The sequence below is a fragment of the Felis catus genome, chromosome B4, assembly GCF_018350175.1.
Source record: "Felis catus isolate Fca126 chromosome B4, F.catus_Fca126_mat1.0, whole genome shotgun sequence".
Taxonomy (NCBI): domain Eukaryota; kingdom Metazoa; phylum Chordata; class Mammalia; order Carnivora; family Felidae; genus Felis; species Felis catus.
This window is the reverse complement of record NC_058374.1, coordinates 127101914-127122750: the sequence shown is the minus strand read 5'-3', so window position 1 is coordinate 127122750 and position 20837 is coordinate 127101914. Positions and strand designations below refer to the sequence as shown.

At 45.3% G+C, this 20837-nt stretch overlaps 1 protein-coding gene across 10 annotated transcripts in view; it reads right to left on the bottom strand.

Annotated features, from left to right (window-relative positions):
- BTBD11 (BTB domain containing 11) overlaps positions 1 to 20837 on the bottom strand; it is a 315613-nt gene that overhangs the window by 20215 nt on the left and 274561 nt on the right. For 9 of the 10 annotated variants that reach the window (XM_045062278.1, XM_045062280.1, XM_045062275.1 and 6 more), the window contains 2 exons: positions 5961 to 6066; positions 1046 to 1148 (listed from right to left, as the gene is read on the bottom strand). In XM_045062278.1, the coding sequence (XP_044918213.1) occupies positions 1046 to 1148; positions 5961 to 6066 (209 nt within the window). Of the gene's footprint in view, positions 1 to 1045; positions 1149 to 2160; positions 2250 to 5960; positions 6067 to 20837 lie in introns of all 10 variants that reach the window. The other variant, XR_006601071.1, reaches the window with a different exon arrangement.

Sequence of the window (20837 nt, the reverse complement as noted above, 5' to 3'; positions counted from 1 at the left end):
AGTCCAGGATGCTTTTAGGAACCCAGGAAGTGTTGGTCACATATATTCATTAGCAAATGTCCTAGAAGTGGGTTCTGTTTCTGGGTACCCAGTGTCCTGATCACTTTGTTCATCCTCCCCCCGCCCCCTCCGTTCCCAGCAGCCTGCCTGCTCATTTCAGAGTCCTGCCTTCCTCTGTGCCAGAGCTTTGCTGATCCCAGTTCAGGGCTCTGGATAATGCGGCTCTAAACGGCCAACTTAACTCCCATCGAAAGCAGAGAGAGCAGTAGCAGAGGAGGGAGTGATACCACTGTCAACTACATAGTCAAGGAAAAGTCAGGTTCAAGACCTGTAAGTGTGGGATGGCTTACGCCAGAGTTCCTGGATATTTGGAGGACAGGCCATTCCTGGCTGCTGTGTACGATATTTCAGGTTGTATACTGCGTGAGGGCACTGGGCTGGGGCAGCTAAAATCCAATTCACGCTGTGCTCTGAAGCCCTGGGCCTGGTACACACTCTATCTGCCCAGAGGACCGGTGCCCTTGCCTGAGTCACACAAAGGCGCTGCTGTTTATACTACTGGCTGCTCTGTGCTTAAAAAAACAATCTCCAGAACTTGCTCTGTATCCATGGAACAACTCCCCCACCTTCCCCTGCCCCCGGCCCCAGGCAACCCATCCTACTTTCTGCACATAAGTGGAATCATACAGTGTCTGTCTTTTTGTGACTGCCTTGTTTCTTTGCATCCCACGCCCAAGGTTTATCAGGTTGTAGCATCTGTCATCTCTGCCTTCCTTTTTAAGGTTAAATAATATATGTATATACCACATTTTGTTTGTCCATTCCTCTCCTGGAGGGCACCTGGGATGCTTCTGAAACCTGTTGGCTGCTGTGAATAATGTTGCTGTGAACATGGTTGTACAAATGCACTTTGCTCTCGAATTCTTGATTTTGAAAAGATCATCTTCCAGTCCAGGGAAGATACCACCAAAATTGAATTTCAGAGACTAGTAACAGCAACAGCCACACTCATAATTCAGCTGCTTTCAAAACTGACCATACATACCTCGGAGAGGCGGTAAATAACAGCACTTTGTGAGCGTAAAATGGTCTTCCTTCTACCAGAAAGGTAACATCAGACATTTCTTTATTGTTAAGGAAATGAGGATCTAGAATAGGAAGGGGAAAAAGGGTAGCTTTAGTGGAGAGAAGGGTGAAGTTTACATTTTTCTTCTGGAAAGTGCCAAGAAGAGCCGACAGGGGAAACCATGGTCATAAAATACTCATTGGCGAGACAGAGGCCAAACAGGAGACAGAACCAGTCAAAAGAACACTCAAATCACTGAAATTCAGTTTTTTTCATAGGAAATCTCCATAGCTTATTTGTGATTAGAAGTAGCATTTCCCCAGAGGAGACTCAGCCATGGCCTGATGCAGATGATTTTCTGATGGGAAAGGCAAATGTATGCCCACCTCCCCTTTGCTCCTCCTACGTGGGTTCGGTGCCCTCCCTGCCTGATGGCAAAGGGGTCTAGAAACTCTGCCCCCTTACCACTGTATTCCAGGTGGTTCAAAATCCAAGCCCCTCTCTCCCAGAATCAGAGGCACGTGAGCCAGTCCCCTGCTCTCATCAACAGCGACCACAAAGGAGGTATATCACTACTCGCTGAGCACTTACGACGTGCCAGGCGCTGTGGAAGCTGGCACGTGCACATGCAAACTCATTCGGTCCCGGCAGACAGGGACCATCGTCAGTTGTGAAGTTAGGAAACAAGCATACAGAAGTTTGAGCTAGTGACAGGTGCAGTAGCCAGGATCTGAATGTGGGCTTTGAACTTTGAATTCGGATTGGAGGGTCTGCATGATTAAGCACTAGGATCCCTAGTTCCACCCCCCTCACCCCCCAATTTGTCTGTCCTTTTAGCCACTGAGACCTAGAGCTCCTGAAGGTGCCAGTCTGTCCTCAGCTCAGTGCTTTTGCTTGTTGGGAATATCCACTAACATCCCTGCCCCTACCGGGTTCCGCCCCGTTCTGCTCCTGAGTCAGTCTGGACCCCTGCACGAGGGGCAAGGTGGACCTAACCTCTGGTGGGGCTTCCTATTACGTCACCCGCCCTGACCTGAGCTGTGGGGCCCGGTGGGGGGGGGGGGACCTTTAGGAGTCTCTAAATGGGAGATTACCTCTCTGCGGCGTCTGCACCCAAGCTTCTGAGTCTGAGGATACACGATGAACTGCATTCTCAGCTCACGTGAAAAAGAGTCTTCCTTGCCTGTGAACGGCACCACCATCTACTGGTTGCCCAAACCAAGGATTCGAAGGCAACAAGACACCTTCCTCTCCTGGGCTTGCCCAGATCTAGTCTATCACAAACACTGTCCCCTCTTGCTCCTAAGTGTTTCTCGATTGCCCCATTTCTCTCCATCCCCAATGCCCCTGCCCTTGCTAGGCCACAAGATCTCTTGTCTGGGGACCCGCAGGAGCCTCTGTTGGTCTCTGCCTCCAACCCGATGGTCCACCTCACCACATTCTTACTAAAGGCAGGTCTGATCACGCCCCTCCTCTGCTGTAAACCTTTCCATAGCTCCCTAGCTCCCAGAATAGAGTCCAAACTTCTTAACAAGGCTCCTTGTGATTAGACTGCTGCCTTCTCTGGCCTCTCCCTAGTCACATCCCCCCGTCAACCCGCAGTGTGCTTGAGCTACACGAGTGCCACATACTCCCACCTCTGGTGCTTCACCTGGGACACTTCCAACTCCTTCCAAACCTGGTTCACCCCATGTGGGCTTCAAGATTCAGTGCAGACACCTTCTATCAAGAAGCCTTGCCTGACTCCCCCCACCCTCCTCAGACTGACCAAGCATCCCCTACCTGTGCTCTCATAGCCCTCTGGTGTAGCCTCATTTGCTACAGAGTATTCACTGTTACTTTGCCTCCCTGTAACTTTGCTTGGGAGATCAGGACCTTGTCTGTTCTTTTCACATCCTTGCTCTGTGTCTAGAACAGAAAGGTGGTAACGCATAGGAAGAGTGTGGGCTCTGAAGCCAGAAATCTCAGCTCTATGACCTTAGGCAAGTCATTTAGCCTCTCTGTGCCTCTGTTTCCCTTTCTTTATAATGGGAATGGTAATACCCGTTATACATCTACATCATTTACAGTGAGCATTAAATGAGTTAATTTTTGCAAAGCACTTAGCAACAGGGCTTACACACAGTACTCCTCAATAAACATGACTATCATAGTAGATGCTTAATTAATATTTTTTTGAATGAGTGAAGAATGCCTTGACCCTTGTTCCACGATCTTGTTCTTAGATCCTGCCAAGGACAACAGGCTCCTTCTTAGCCTGGGGACTTGCTTGTTGATGGGCCCTTTCCCAGGGGTTAAACAGTTGTCCTGAAATAAAACTCCAGTTGCTTCTTTTGGCTGGGTTTAGGCTGTCCTAACCATTAAGAGTGGGGACCAACCCCCTGGATATCTGGGGGCCATGACCCCAACTGCTGGGCACACCCTGACAACTCTATCTTGGACCCCTGGCCGGCTCCATTTTGCCCAGACCCTGGACCCAGAATTTGTCTTCTAGGCCAACTCTCCTCTTCCAGCCCCTGAAGGTAGGATGGCCCCTCAGCCCCTGTGCTGCCCCAGATGGTGGTCCTCCATTCATACTTCTGTCTGTATGTACAGCTACCTCACCTCTTCCCATTAAAAAAAGTTTTAATTTAGAACATATCATAAAAGCATAAAACAGTCAAAATCACTTACAATCCCACTATCATGAAAATATTTTATGAAAAAAAAACCCCTCAAACTTCTAAACAATCCAGACGAAGAGAGAAGAGAGGCCACAGAAGTCCTCAGAGTTGACTAAAATTCACATCTCCGCTTGCTTTAAAGACTAAAAGTTTGGAGTGACGTTCTCCCTCTTTTCAGCATCCACTCCTTCTCACTCTGTCTACCTCCAGATAGCCATACTCCTGTTTCCCAAATTGCTAAACTCTCCTGCCCGTAGCCCTTTGAACCATCCTCTCCCAGAATTCACTGGGAGGCAAGAGGACAATGCGTCACAAAAAATCAGGCACGTGCTCTCCAGTTTGCTACAGTCCCCACCACTCCCTATTGTCTCACACGGAAGCCATTTCACTCACTTATATGACCTGCCTGGCCCTTGTGACTGATCATTCATGTCTTCCCTTTAAAGCAGGTCCTTAAAGAATCACTATTTGACAACTTGGGAGTTACCCTAGTTTGAAATGCTCTATTGAAGATGCCAACCCTACCTGGTTCATGTTCCATCTATTCATAAATATGTTCTGCCCGTTTTCTTCCATATTGTGAGCTTTGAGCTTCTCCAGTCTGCTCTTCTTCTGTTGATGCTATAACCCTTGGAATCCCAATGCTTGGCCTTAAAAACTAGGTCCTTTTGATTGCTGAAAGAAAGCTCAGCAAATCTGGAAGGAAAAAATGTTCCCTCCTCGCCTATAACTACGGGAAAGGAGATTTTATGCTGTGTCATTGAAACAGCCCTTACAAATGTTTGCTCTAACAAGGGTGTCTGTTAAGGCACCGAGATGTCAGATGTTGCTATGGCCTGGGAATGTAACGTTCAGTCTCCAAAGTCTGTTAATTTGCTTCGTCTTTGCGATGTGTTGCTCTGACAGCATTTTAATTAATACCTGTTTTCTACAAGGTAGAAATATTTGCGGTTTTGGTACGTCCTACTTTGCCCACATGAATGGGCAGAAAGGAAAACAGACAACATTTGACGTGGCTCCTCGGGTTTTCACTTCAGCAGAAAGTTGGTGTCATTTCAATTAACAACTTTTTCACGACAGGAGCAAGAATACTTTAAAACAGTTCCACGAATTCAGCCTTTTCACTAATTTAAACTAGCTCACCTGTTCCAAACGTAGTGATTTTGTTAAAGGATAGCATTTTCAGATGCTTCCATTTCTCAAATGTTTCCCAGTCTTTGCAGGAAACAATAGGAAGTAGGAAAGTCCCCAACCTTCATCATAAAAGGATTTGTCTGTAATATTTTATCATTCCCCAGGAAGCAAGGAGAAAGGCCCTTGCAACAGAAGGCTGGTGTTTTGGGCTTCAAGGCAGCAAAGCATTTCTTTGCTTTATTTCCAGACTGATTAGCCAGGTTACGGCAGCCCCAGGATCCTTGGAATGAAATAATTGCCTGACGGAAAGTTTTCTCCTGGAAAATTCAAGAAGCTGGGACTGTAGAAGGAGGGAATCATGGCTTTGGGAGGAGGTGGGCAGCTCATGAAGTGAATCTGAACGCAGCACAGACCTTCCCTTTCTTCCACTGAGATGTGGGGGGACTTGCAGTGCCTGCCTCCTGGGGCGGCTTGAGGGTTACCTGAGACGGGGAATGTCAAGTGCTAGGCTAGGGCCAGCCCAGCACAGTGTCCAACCAGAAGAAAAAGTGATTCCTGGTACTCTGATGGCATTTCAGAGTGTCCAGTCTCTTCAGCTCGGGTATGTTCCCCTCACTTGTGTATCTGTGTGTGTAAGGTGTGTATGTGTGTGTGTGGGGGGGTGGAGGGGTCGGGCACTTATTTCCTCTCCTGGGTCCCTGCAGAAGGACTCCATTAGAAGAACTCTGTGGGCCTGGCACTGTCCCTTGCTTGTTCCTCCTCAGGGAGGAAGAGGGACTTCTTAGAGGGGGAGCGGTCGGGGCACAGCTCTGCCCTCTTTTGGAACCAGAATCTACCTGCCTGCAGGAAGTGCATGGGCTCTGGGGCTGTCGTCCCTGCGGGAGAAAATCCCTCGGTTAGAGGGACTGGTGGGTCTCCTTGTCCACATTTCCAAGGTATAGGCTCCAGTTATCATGTGAGGATACCCTGATCACCACCTGCCTGACTCCTGTATCCATCTTAGACGTCCTCCAGTACTGTTCTTTTGGGCATTTGGTACCTCTGTGTCCTCAAACCACAAGGCAACAGCGAGGGGCAGGGCGCGGTGAGGCACTCACCCAGGCGCGAGGTCTGCTTGCGCTTGATCTCCGTGAGCTTGGGGATGGGGTAGGGCCCGTAGCAGTGAGTGAAGATGACCGACAGCTGCTGGCTGATGACCTCGTTCTGCGGAAAGAAAAGCACAGGTCAGGCTGCCAGGCCCTGGGCGGCCTCCTCCAACCTGTCAGCAGGAATGCCTGTCCCCGGGCGAGAGGGGCCTACAAACTTCTTGCAGGTTCCAGAAGCAACCCCCCACCCCCCACCTGGAACTCACACCTTGAGGCTGCTGTTTCTAGTGGGTTCACTGGTGAAAGCTTAATTCGTAAATAAATCCTTCTTTCTTGCCCTACTCATGTATCATCCATTGGAGAGCAAGTTCATAGCTCAGAGAATGGCAAGTAAGTTTTTACCCCAAACACACCTTTATCAATACTCAGAATTCTGGAAGCAGCGAATTACCCTGAAAACAGCAGCAGGAAGCCCTTCTGATCCTGTGACTGTGCTCTCCATTACCCAGACACAAATGCTCCTGATTCAGCTTTCTTACGAATTAGATTTTGGTGCTGAAGCATTTCCGGATCCAGGAATGCTCAGCTGAATCACTTTCTCCAAGAAAAAAAAAAAAAAAGGGGGGGGGGGGGGACGAGTTCTGTAACAGCTGCCTCCTATTGCTCAGGGACAAAGGAGTGTTTCTGATCGCCCTGTGTCCTTCACGTTTTTGCCTCTTTCCCCTTGGGACCCACTGCTGTTCATTAGTCTCCCTTCAACTGCAGGTGTGTGGGAGGGAAGCCACAAATCACAGCACTTGATGCTTTTTATTGGGTGAAGGGGGTTGAATCTAGGGGCTGAAAATGAGGATGAGGTACAAAGACATTTATAATATATTAAGAAAAGTAGGTTACAACACAGTTTGTACCATGTATTTTTGGAAAGAAAACCCCACATATATACTTGGATTGACAGGTATGTATAGAAAATGCCAGGGAAAACAGAATAAGCTACCTTTGGCTGGGGTTACAATGTTTTCCCTTTTCTTTTTATCTGCATTTTCTACAACAAACGAGTGTTGCTTCTGTAATGCAAACAATAAAGCTCACTTTTCATTTTAAAAGATGGGTTTGGGAAAACTGATGATGTCAGTGGTTCGAGATATTCTTGAATGTGCTTCACTGTGCTCCCGAAGCAGAAGGATACAGCTCAACACGTGAAAAGGAACTGACCGTTTGATGAAAGTGGAGGAGATCCCACGAGGCACCAGGTTACCTCGGACGAGAGCCACAGAGGTGCCCACAGGTGCAATTGCTATCGGACACAGGGACTCTGCTTTCAAAGACGACGCCTTATGACCTGATGACCAAATGGTCTTAAGTGCTCCTCCCAACACTCACAAAGTGATTGGCTGTTTCAATGGCTTTGTGTGGCAAAGGAACGAGAACTCGGAGAACCGCCGCACGAAGCCGTGAGACAGACCAAGTGTGGTCTCTGGACCAGCAGCCATCAGCACTGCCTGGGCTTGTTGGAAATGCAGATCCTCAGGTCCCATTCCAGACCTTCTGACTCAGAAACACTTGGAGGGGCCCAGCAATCTGTATTTTATTTAACATGTTTTCTGGTGATTCTGGTGTGCTGTTAGGTTTGAGAGCCACAGTTAAAAAAAAATTTTTTTTTTAATGTTTATTTTTATTTTTGAGAGAGAGAGAGAGAGAGCACAAGTGGAGGAGGGGCAGAGAGAGAAAGAGAGAGAGAGAGGGAGACACAGAATCTGAAGCAGGCTCCAGGCTCTGAGCTGTCAGCACAGAGCCTGACCTGGAGCTCGAACCCACAAACTGTGAGATCATGACCCAAGCCGAAGTTGGTCGCTTAACTGACTGAGCCACCCAGGGACCCCGAGCCACAGGTTTTATGTACTGATGTTTTCTCTTGAGTTTGACCTCTGAGCTGGGGGCTGTAAATTTGCTACCCCTGGTCTAAAGCCTGCCACTCAAAATGTGTTCCCTAGACCACCAGGAGCAGGATCACCTGAGAGCCTGTCCGAAATGCACACTCTCACCCCAGGCCCACTGAATCAGAATCTGCAATACGGTGCCCTGCAGATGATTCCCATGTACACCAATGTTCGAGAAACACTGTATGGTAGGCACAGCTATGGCCCCCTGGAAGACTGCATCCCCCAAATCCCTGGGACTGAGAATATCATGAGATACCGTGCCCGTGAATACGTTACATTACGGGGCAGAAGGGGCTTGGCAGGAATAATGAGGGATACTAACTATGGTTTAAATGGACCTTAACATAGGTATATTATTCTGGATTATCTGGGCAGGCCCAGTGTAATCACACAAGCCCTAAAATTAGAGACAGGAGATGAATTCAGAAGGGATGGAGAAGAGGATTTGAAGCCTGAGAAGGACTTGATGTGCTGTCACCAGCTTCGAGATGGAGGAGACCGCGCGGCAAGCTAGAGGGGGAATGCAGGCAACAAGAGTGGGAGAAAAATGGGATCCCCAGCTGGCAGCCAGCAAGGAAATGGGGCCTCATCCCACAACTATAAGGAACTCAATTCTACCCAAACCTGAATGAGCGTGCAGGTGGAGTCTTCCCTGGAGCTTCCAGGAAGGAACACGGCCCTGTTGACATCTTAATTCTGGGGCTCTGTGAGACCCTACACAGAGAGCCCAGTGAAGTACTGTGCCTGGCTTCCAACCCATGGAGACCACGAGATACTGAGCAAGTGCTGCCTTCAGCCTCTACACTGTGGTAACTTGTGCAGCAAGAGAACACTACTACATCCCATCTAGAGTCTGCCTCAGGTGGATTGCATTTCACCATCCTCGTGACCCCAGTCTGCCAGACGCACTGAGCATGCTCACTGAGGACCTGCAGCTCACAGAAAAGAGGCGGCCTGTGTCTGCGACATGTGCCGCACAGACTGGGTGATGAATGACGCTGGTCTTGCTCACTTACAGCAGGGAGTGTCTAACCACCTTGGGTGGGGGGATGAAGATCCACTTCCTGTCGGAGAGGCCTGAGCAGCCCATGTTCTTCTGTGGAGACTGACTGATCAACTCAAAAGGTACTTAGGAATCATCCAAGAAGTGTATTCAAAGTAACCCAAGCCGGCAGGGGAAGACCCCTCCTCTCGGAACCCACAGCTGGCTCGTGCTTGGTAACTTCAGTATGTGTTGTACCACTTGATGAGGTATAGGTAAGCGCTGACCATGTCTGTTCCAAAGTGACAGTCCCCAAATACTTACAAGTTATCTGGAAGAGTGTCACTGCCCACCTAGCTGATAGCTGCACATAACGACTTGATTCCAAGGAGAGCAGTTGGGAAAAGGGGGAACGAGTAAGCCTGCAGCTGAGGAACTTGGCAAGAGCCACCAGAGGCAGGTGATGAAGGTCACCTCCCATAGTGAACACTCATGTGGAGAGTGTGTGCCCTTGATGTGGTGGGAATGGCATCTGACCTCTGTAGTCCTCCTTCCCAAACCATAACCCCAGTCTAACCATGAGAAAAACACCCCGAATTCCACTAGAGGGCATCCTACAGTAGTATGTCTGAGCAGTATTTCTCAAAATTTGTCAAGGTCACCAAAACCAAGTCTGAATTGTGGTCTCAGCCAACAGGACTAATGTGGTATCCTGGATGGGATCCTGGAGCAGAAGAAGACATTAGACAAAAACTAAGGAAATAGGAATGAAATATGGAATTTAGCTAATAATAATGTGCCAGTGTTAGCTCTTTAATTATAACAAATGTACAATACTAATGTAAGATGTTAACAATAGGGGAATGTGGGTTAGGGGTTATACGGGGGAACTCTGTGCTATCTTCTCAATTTTTCTGTAAATCTAAAACCATTCTAAAAAACTGAAGTCTCTTCTTGGAAACAATCTGCCCAATAAGGAAACAGAATCATTATGACGGAAGTATTAGAAGTTCAGGAGAAGGGGAAAGAGGAGGAGTCAAGGATCAAAGTGGACATCAACAGTTCTCTGGGTTTTATTTGTTGATCCCCTAAAGGTTTCATGAATGTGAACTTTACCCCATTTGCTAAGTGATGCAGCCATTCGTGACTTAATTCTTTCTTGAAATATTTATTGGGCATCTGCTAAATACCGGACACCATGGGACGGGTTGTCAGTGACGCTCTGAATGTCAGGGTCCAAACTGCTGCCTCCTTTCCCAAGGCTTTCTGGCTGCCTCTCTTTCAGACACCGGAGCCCTAAGAGGAAACTCTCCACTGCGTCCTTGAATTCACTTGTGTCTGTCAAGGTGTCTGCTTTGTGCCCTTTCCTGTGTGTTTCCTCCAGGGAGGGGGGACTATGGGTATCATTCACTCTAGTTCTCCAGCACCCAAAATGAATTGGGTCTCCAGGAGGGCTTCCCTAAGCAAGAAGGGGTGCTGTAATTAGTATCGGTTAAGAGCTCTAGCGGGGTGAGACCCATTGGGTTAGATGGTCAGTTTGGAGCAGTGAACTGGGTTATTCTTTGGGTTTGGTTAGCTCTGGGCCCAAACCTGAAGATGGCAGATTGGAATTAACCAAACTTGAGGCTCAGTCTGTTTTGGAGGCATGGGTAGGTGGGGTAGTTGTGCTGTGATAGGTACCTATATTGTCCTCTGAGTTGTACATTTAAGAGAAGTGCTTTTAGGTAAAGGTGCCACAAGGCTTGACTGGTCTGTGCATGCAGGCTCTGAGCTGGGAGGCCAGAGCAAGTCCAAGGAGGAGGCGTGGGCTGGGGATGGGTGGGCATTTGGCTGGGCCCAGGTACATAGCACCTGGTTAGCGGTTGTCACTGGCACGCTGCTGGGTACCAGCCGCTCAGGTCTCTCATGGAAAATGCTGGGTGTGCACATGGGGTGAACTCAGGTCCTCAGGACTCAGAACCGTGTGGCTACAAAGAACCAAAAGGGAATGAAGTTCTTAATACCACAGTTAGCAGGAGCCTCCTGAGATAGATTCCTGTGGATTCAGGGCTGACATCTTTCCTCTCTTCCTCTGACCCTCACTTCTCTCCTAAAAAGATACCAGAACATTTTCTTTTCTTCAGAAAGGAATGCTGGGATTGATCCCAAAGGTCCTTTTCAGGTGGGTTAGGCAGGGCTTCTACCCAGTGGTAAAAACATAGACAGCAGGGCCAGATGGGGTTGGGCCCCAGTCCTGACTCCTCACATACTAGCTCTGTGACCTTAGGAAAGTTACTCAGCTTCTCCGGGTCTCTGTGTCCTCTTCCGAAGTGGATTAAAAATATCTGCTTGGTGAGGTTGCTAGGAGAGCTAAAAAGGATAGCGCATCACAACATGCCATTAGCTTGAATTAAAGGAAATTGCTGAGATTTGACCATTCTTTAACCCCCAAACAGCAATTTCCTATAATTCAAACCAATCTTTTTCTAGATTCTAAAATGTCATACAATTAATGACAGCTTTTAGGAAGAGAAAAAAAAAAACGCACTGCATTAACAAACATTCATTTTTAAGACCCATTTCAAATTGTGAAATGCTAAAAGGTGAAAAAAGCCGCATCTCAAAATCAGGAGATGGTGGGAATACAGTTACTTTCTGGGGATACCGGCAGTGAGTTCTCTGCCTCAATCCATCATCAACAGCGGTTTGTCTTTAGACTGGCCCTCCTGTGTAGGATATGCTGGGCTGACCTGTGAGCCGTGAGCCTCTCTTTGCCGTAGTACACCTGGGAAAAGGTAAAGAGATGGGAAGGGCACCAGACAGAGTCCCATGAGGTCAATGCACAGTCCCACGTCTGTCACTGGAATTGTGTACAAGATGAAATTAAACAGATAATAAACTAAAGTGCTTTTAAATAGTCATCCATGTATTTTGATATGTACTCTCTATTCATTGCAAGTGATGTGGGCCTTCTATTTATGGTAATACTATAGCATTTCCTTTCTAAGTACATTTAACATATGGTAAGGTGATTTAAAGGAAAATATCAAATAAATAACAACCAGTGAAAGTATCTCTTAGGAATGAAAGGGAAGCCAGACATTCTCAGATGAAGGAAAATTAAGAGAATTTGTCATCAGGAGACTTATCCTAAAAGAATGGCTGAAGAAATTTCTCTAAATTGAAAGGAAAGGATAAAAAAGGAAGCTTGGAACCACAGGAAGAAAGAAACAGTAAAAAAAGTATGGATAAAGATAATAGGCTTTCTTTCTTTCTCCTTTTGAGTTTAATTATGTTTGATGGTTGATGCAAAAATTATAAGAGTGTCTGATGTTCTAAATGTGTGTAGAGGAAATATTTAAAAACAACTATGTCATAAATGGAGGAGGATAAATGGGCATAAAAGGAGGTAAGATTTCTATATTTCACTTGAACTGGTAAAATGATGACACCAATAGACTGTGCTGTTACGTATATATCATGTAATACTGCAAGCAACCACTAGAAAAGCTACTTGAAGCTATAGAAAAGCTATCGAAATACTACAGACAAATAAAAATGGAATTAAAAAAATGTTCAACTATCCCACAGGGAGGCAGAAAAAGAGAAACAAAGGCAGAGAAACCCAACAGAAAATAAAAAATAAGATGACAGGAACACCTAGGTGGCTCAGTCAGTTAAGTGTCCAACTTCAGCTGAGGTCATAATTGCACAATTTGTGAGTTTGAGCCCCTCTTCAGGCTCTGCGCTGACAGCACAGAGCTTGCTTCAGGTCCTCTGTTTCCCTCTCTCTCTGCCCCTCCCCCACTCACGCACATGTGCATACTCTCTCTCTCAAAAACAAACTTAAAAATATAAGATGGCAGACTTAAGCCCTAAAGTATCAATAAAATGTGAATGGTCTAAATACACCAATTAAAAGAGATTGGCAGAGTGGATGACAGTATATGCTGTTTACAAGAAAATAACTTCAAATATAATGAAAATGGCAGATTGTAAGTATAATGGTCCAAAAAAATCACAAAAACATTAATCAAAGGAAAGCAGGAGTGGCTACTGTAATATTAGATAAGGTGGACTTTAGAGCAAAAAAAAATGAACAGAAGCAGAGAGGAGCATTGTATAATGATAAAAGGGTTAATTCACCAGGAAGACATTGTAGACCTAAATATATATGCACCAAATAACAGAGCTGCATAATCTGTGAAGCAAAAACTGATAGAATTGAAAGGAGAAACAGACTAATCCATAATTATAGTTGGAGACTTAACACCCCTATTTGAAATGATAGAACAAGGAGGCAGAAAACTTGTAGGATATGGAAGAACTCAACAATACCATCAACCAACAGAATCTTATGGACACTTATAGAACACTTCACTCCACAATAGCAGAAAACTGTGTTTTCAGGTGTCCACAGAACATATCAAGATAGACCATACTTAGGGCCAGAAAACCAACCTCAAAAACTTAAAATAATCAAAATAATACAGAAAGTATTCTCTGACCACAATGGAATCAAACTAGAAATCAAGAGCAGAAATATAAGAAAACCTCCAAACATCTGGAAACTAAACAACACACTTTGAAATAATTCATAAGTCAAAAAAGAAGTTATAAGGGAAAAATAAAAAGTTAACACTGAACTGAATGAAAAATGAAAATAACACATCAAAATTTGTGGTACACAGCTGGAGCAGTGCTGAGAAGGATATGTACATTATCAAATGCATATATAAGAGAAGAGAAAAAGTCTCAAATCAATAATCTAAGCTCCTACTCAAGAACCTGGAAAAAGAAAAGCAAAATAAACCCAAAGCAAACAAATAATGAAGATAGGAGAAGCAACCAATGAAGGTTAAAACAGAAAAATAGTAGAGAAAATAATGAAACACAGAGTTGGTTCTTTGGAAAGATGAATAAAATTGACAAACCTCTAGGAAGACTGACAAAAAAGGGGACACAAATTAACAAAATCAGGAATGATACAGGGGTTATCATTACATCAGAAGAATAATAAGGGGATTATGATGAACAACTCTACTCACATAAATCTGTTAACACAAATGAAATGAGTTTTTTCCCTGAAAAAAAAAAAGAGCAACTCACCTAATATTAAATAGATAATTTGAATAGCTGTGTAACTATTAAAGAAATTGAATTCATAATTAAAAAAAAACTCTCCCTAAAAGAAATCTTCAGGGCCAGACTGAAAAGGAAGAAATACAACTGTCTTTATTTGTAGATGACATGACTACCTAAGTAGCAAATTCCATTGAATCTACAGAAAATTCCTAGAATAAACAAGTTCAGCAAGGTTGCAGGATACAAGATAAATATACAAAAATCAATTATATTTCTTTGTGCTAGCAATGAACACATGGACATAAAAATTAATATAATATTTATAATTTCTTAAAAAAAGAAATATGTATATGTAACTCTAACAAAACAGGACTTGTATGCTGCCAACTCCACAATATTGATGAAAGAAACCAAAGAAGATCTAAGTACATGAAGAGACATACAATTCACAAATTGAAAGATTTAACATAGTAAAGATGTCAATTCTCCCTGAACTGATAGAGAAGTTTGACACAATTACTATCAAAATCTCAGCAAGATTTCTTTATTGTTGATAAAGCAAGTTTATTCTAAAATTTATATGGATGGGTGCCTGGCTGGTTCAGTCACTAGAGCATGCAACTCTTGATCCTGAGGTGATGAGTTTGAGCCCCATATCAGGGGTAGAGTTTAGTTGGAAAAAAAAATAAAATTTATATGGAAAGACAAAGAACATAGCTAGAATAATTTTTTTTTAAAGTTTTTTTTTTTCAACGTTTATTTATTTTTGGGACAGAGAGAGACAGAGCATGAACGGGGGAGGGTCAGAGAGAGAGGGAGACACAGAATCGGAAACAGGCTCCAGGCTCCGAGCCATCAGCCCAGAGCCTGACGCGGGGCTCGAACTCACGGACCGCGAGATCGTGACCTGGCTGAAGTCGGACGCTTAACCGACTGCGCCACCCAGGCGCCCCATAGCTAGAATAATTTTTAAAAGAAGAATAAAATGGGAGGAATAAGTCTACCTAACTTCAAGATTTAACTATAGCTACACTAATCAAGACTGTGTGGTAATGGTGGGGGGACAGACATATAGATCAATGGAACAGAGTCGAGAACCCAGAAATAGACCCACACAAATATGCCCAACTGACTTTTGAAATGTGCAAAAGTAATTCAATTAAGGAGAGACAGCCTTTTCAACAAATGGAGCTGGAAAACTAAACATCCATTGGTAAAACAAGCAAACACACACACACACACACACACACACACACACACATCAAAAACCTTGAAGTAAGTTCCACACTTCACCTCAGGCAAGATGAATCACAGACTTCAGTGGAAAACATAAAACTAAAATTTCTAGGAAAAAAAATGAGGAAATATTCATGATTTAAGGCTAGGCAAGAAGTTCTAATACTTGATACCCAAAGCATAATCTCCATAAGAAGAAAAGTTGATAAATTAGATTTCCTCAAAATTAAAAGCTTTTGCTCTGTGAAAGACTCTATAAAGAAGATAAAAAGATAAGCTATAGAATGGGAGAAAATATTTGCAGGCCGCTTATCTGACAACAGATTAGTATCACTCAAAATTCAACAGTTAAAAAGCAAACAACTTCATTAGAGCACAGACAAAAGACACAAAGAGACATTTCACTGAAGAGGATAGCCAGATGGCAAATAAGCTCATGAAAATATGTTCAACACCATTAGCTATTTAGGGAAATGAAAATCAAAAGTACGAGATATCACTTCCACATCTATCAGAATGGCTAAAAGAAAAAATAGCAATAACACCAAACAGTGAGGATGTGGAGAAACTGGATTATTCCTACTTTGCTGGTGGGAATGTAAAATGTAAAATGGTGGGAATGTAAAACTTTAGCAGTTTCTTTGAAAATGAATCACACAGCTACCATACAAACCAGCAATTACACTCCTGGGCATTTACCCCAGAGAAATGAAAACATATTCACACAAAAACTGTGCACAAATGTTTAGAACAGCTGTATTTGTAATAGCTTGGACCTGGAAACAATTCAGATGTCCTTCAGTGGATGAGCACTTGTACAAACCACGGTATATCCATGTCATGGAGTACTGCTCAGCAATGAAAAGAAACAAACTATGGGATCATCCAACAATCTGATGAATCTTCAGAGAATTATGCAGAGTGAGAAAATCCAGTTCTAAAAAGTCACATACTGTATGATTCTACTGAAATTACAGTCTTGAAAATGAGAGAAATGGAGAACAGATTAGTGGTTACCAGGGGGTGATAATGGAGTGAGGGCAGAAGGGAAATGGGTTTGGCTAGAAAAGTGCAACATGAGGAAATCCTGTGGGTGCTGGAAACTTTCTGCATGTTGACTATATCACATCGGTATCTTGGTTGTGATATTTTATGGTACTCTAGTAAGAGATTGTCAATGGGGGAAACCGAGTAAAGGGTACATAGTGCTATCTCTGTATTTTTTCTTACAACTGCACGTGAATCTAAAATGATTTCAAAATCAAAAGTTTAAAAAACTAAAATATTTCAATTAAAAAAGTGAGAAAAAAAATTAAAAAGTGTACAAACCACAAGAAAAAACCCCCCACAGATCATGTCTTGTCTCTGTCTAAAACCTCCAGGGGTGTTCTATTCACTGCACGTGGAGGGAAACCCAAGCTTTTCACCATGGAGAAAGACTCCGTGCCATCTGATTTTTATCTCCTATGCTTCTCCCTTTGTCCCACTGCACCGGTCACATGGCTTTTCTTCCTGTTGCCCCAACACACCAAGCACGTTTCCATGAAGAGCCTTAGCTCCTGCACTCCCTCACCTGGAATGTTTTTGCTCCAGACCTCTGCATGGCTGGAGCTTTTCCTCACTTCAGTGGTTGTTCAAATGCTACCGTCTCAGAGAGACCTTCCTTACATCTTGCCTAGATTAGGCCTTGGCTGCCCCATCCTCAGAGAGACTATATCATTGTCCAATTTCACTTTTTTTTTTTCATAGCATTTATCAAGCTCTCTCTTTTGCTGATCCATTTCCTTGCTTACTGTCTGTCTGCCCCTCCACTGCACATAGCAAGCTCCAGGAGGGTAAAGGACATTTCTCTCCCATCACCATTGCAGCATAGTGAGCACGTGTGATTGCTGAATGAATCAGTGCCCTGGGGAATTATGTGTGTATGTGTGTGTGTGTGGGGGGGGGCGGGGACAGGCCAGGAACTTTCTTGAAACAGATGTATATTAAGAAATGACTGTATTGTTTGGCTCCTGGGAAATCTAGAGATGCTGAATTCTTTTGAAGTTAAAATTTAGAGAAGGGAGCAAAACACTTCTGCAACTAGATTTCAAGTAATGTATGAATGAACACAAGTCAAGGATGGGAAGGCGTATGCTTCACTTCATAGTATAGTTGTATTTCTGGGAGTTGACGATAAAGTGAATTTCTTTATTGCATTTCTATGTTCTTATGCATTATTAATTATCTATCTGATGAAACCAGATACCTGCCCACACAGAACAGCAGATGAAATCTAAACAGGAACCCTTTAATGGAGAAGGAACTAGGCTAGGCAGTTGTGTGATGTGTGGCTACTACTATCCTCCGATATGAAACATTGGAGGGCACAGCTTTGTAGCACTTTCTCAACGCTCTGAATTTCTCTGCCATCATCTCTCTCTAGTCTTCTTTTGACTACAAGAACATCACTCATGCTTGGGGAATGCTTGGCTTCACATGGCAGCGGTGGGAAATTAATCACCTCTTTTTCCTCCCACCAGGAATGTACATGATGTGTAATACCACACTTCACCAGTAGGGGTTGCCACTGGACCCTTATAAGGGCAAACCCCACTCTTGAATGCACTGTCTTTCCCAGAGTGTCCTTCTGACAAGGAGCTGCTTCCTTTCCCTGGCTCCCTCCATCCCTGAAGATCAGTACAGCTGATGGGGGTGGGGTGGGGTCGGGTTGGGGGGAGATTCTAGTCTACATCTCCTGGCAAAGGCCCCTCCCTTTTTCCCAACTCCCAGCCATTGGCTGTCCTTTTGGGGGTAGTAGCTGAGTGGGGCATAAGGGGCCTACTGGGGTGCTGGCAATGTTCTCTTTCTTGGCCCGGGCGCTGATCACACAGGTAGGTTTAGCCTGTGAAGATTCACTGGGCTCTACACAGTTATGATCTGGGCACTTTTCTGTACATATGTCATACTCCAAAATTCCAAAATACAGTTTATTTAAAGTTAAAAAAAATTTTTTTAACATTTATTTATTTTTGAGACCGAGAGAGAGAGAGAGAGAGCATGAACAGGGAAGGGTCAGAGAAAGAGGGAGACACAGAATCTGAAACAGGCTCCAGGCTCTGAGCTGTCAGCACAGAGCCCGATGCGGGGCTCAAACTCACGGACCGTGAGATCATGACCTGAGCCGAAGTCGGATGCTTAACCGACTGAGCCACCCAGGCGCCCCAATACAGTTTATTTTAAAAACCCATAGATTACGTTCACTTAATACACAGGATGCCTCAGTAATTTCTGGAATTCCCACTATAGTCTGAAAAAAGGAAACAAAACCCAAGAAACCAAAAACAAGTTTGAACACCTAACCCTGGGAACAGACTTAGGAATGTTTTTCACTAAAGTGGTTGCTTAGGTAATTGCAGGTGAAAGCTTCATTCATTCATTCATTCGTTCGTTCGTTCATTCATTTACTCATTCATTCATGTTAGAGGGATGAAGGGTGAGGGGCAGGGAGAGTTTGGTTTTGAAATGCTTCCATAGGGTTTTGCGCTCTGTGGAATCACTGAGGCTCATTACCCAGGAGCTGCACTCTTGCTCCCACTTTGGGTCCTGTGGTGGGGCCTTCATCAAGTGCAAATCCAGCCTGCAGGGGGCCCTGAGACTCTGGGCCAGGATAGGCTGCTGAGAATACCTAAGGAGAGCTGCTCTGCACCCCAGGCCAGGTGTTCCGAGGCTCAGAAAGCAGACGGGCCCGGCCGGCCGTGTCGCTGCTGCTTTGCTGTGGGGCCATCCCTGCTGTCAGAGAAGGTGGCTCCACGCTTCCTTCTTCACTCTTTGGGAAGCCTGTCAGCCCAGTCTGGTGGGGGAACCCACGGTGCCCTTTTAGTTCACAGGCCCATTTCTCCTGAGACTTCAGAGGTTCCCGTGTCTTAGAGGGACCCCAGACTTCTGCAAAGTCTGTTCTGGAGCAGAGGGGTAAGAGGCTGGTGCTGGAGCCAGGCTGCCTGGGGTTAAGCCCAGGTCTGCCACTTACCAACTGTGTGACCTTGGGCAAGTAATCACCCTCTCTGTGCCTCAGTCAACCCATCGGTCAAATGGGGGATAAGAACATCACCTCCTTCAAAGGTTGTGAGGATTAACTGAGTTAATCCTTATGTTGTGCTTAGAATAGTGCCAGGCATATAGTAAATATAAAAAATACATATTTTAGCTTAAAAATCCTCATTTGTGTCTTGAGACCATTATAAAAGGGTTCCGAGGTTAAATGGGTTCGGGAAACGCTTGATTGCCTTTGTGAATTAGGGTATTCAAGGCTCTCCGGGCGAGAAATTGGAGTAAACCAATGTTAGCTTGTAGAAGGAGCTGAAAGCCCTGCTCTCAGGCCAGTGTTCGGGGCTGGTTGGTACGTGCACTGCAATGGGGTGTTAAATACTTTGGTACCAACCCCGCTGAGGGAATGGCTTTTACAGAACACCCTTTGGGAAATACTCGAGGTGCGTCATACTCTGGCGAGGCCGGCTTCGTGACAGGGTCACTTGTACCGCACTCACCAAGTTGCAGAGCCAGTTTGGAGGGCACGGACTCATTTTATCTTCACACCCACCCTAAGAGGTCAATATAGTTACTGTCCCCATTTTCAGGTAGGGAAACTGAGGCAGAGGGAAGTTAAGTAACTTGAGTGGGGTCATAAGGCTAGTACGTGGCGTAGCGAGTTTGGATCCCTATAGGTTGGCTCCAGAGTCCATGCTCTGACCCACTGTGCCACATAAATGTATATTCATTCCCTCGTGGCCCACTGGGGAGACCTCAGGTACGCGGTAGTTGATGCACAGACTCCTCAGAGCCTCTCAAGGCAGCCTGGTCACCCCTGGTGTTTCCATGGCCACAGTGGTGGGGCATTTGTCACAGTCTCCCCCTTGCCCTTGGCTCTCCACCCTTGATAGGATGGTTGGGGGATGGGCATGCCACGGCTGTCCATTCTCGAAGTTCTCCAGCAACACACGCAATGATGCCAAAGGCCCCCTGGCAGGGACGGAACATCTATATCATCAAACAAGTGACCCCGAAGAGATTTTTAAGAACTGATCTCATAATAGCCCAAGGGATGAACCGATGTTCTGAAGGGGCTGCAGCATTTATTTCTCTGTTGTAGGAGTAAGGGGACCCAGGAGGAAGTGGGGGGAGACTCATCTGATCTTCTGTACCTGAAAAATTTTCTCCAGGGCCCGGCTTTGTGGGAACCCTGGAAGGGTCTGTATCCCATGGATCTTGCGAGCTATACCACTTCCCTCTTCCTGCCGGATTCCTATCTGTCTGGCCAGGCCTGCTCACATCTCGGCACCTCCCTGACACCTTCCCTGACTGACTCACACCCCTCAGAGCCCATGCCACCATTCAACATTGTTTCATAAACCTCAGATGCCCTTGGGGCACGTGTGTTGGCAGCATCTCCCCAGCTTTCCTGCAAATTCCCTGGGTTATTAGAAGTGTCTTGGGACACAGCAGGTGCTCAATAAAACAGCTGCCCACAACGACTGCACAAGTAGCTTTAGTCAGCCACGTACATATGCCACCAGTGGCCATGACTGCAGGATTCGTATCCGGAGGGCAGGATCAGGCTAAGGGGCCACTGAGGTCGGGGACCTCCCCGCTTGTTCTCTGCCGCCGACCGACACCACAGCGTTAAACTCC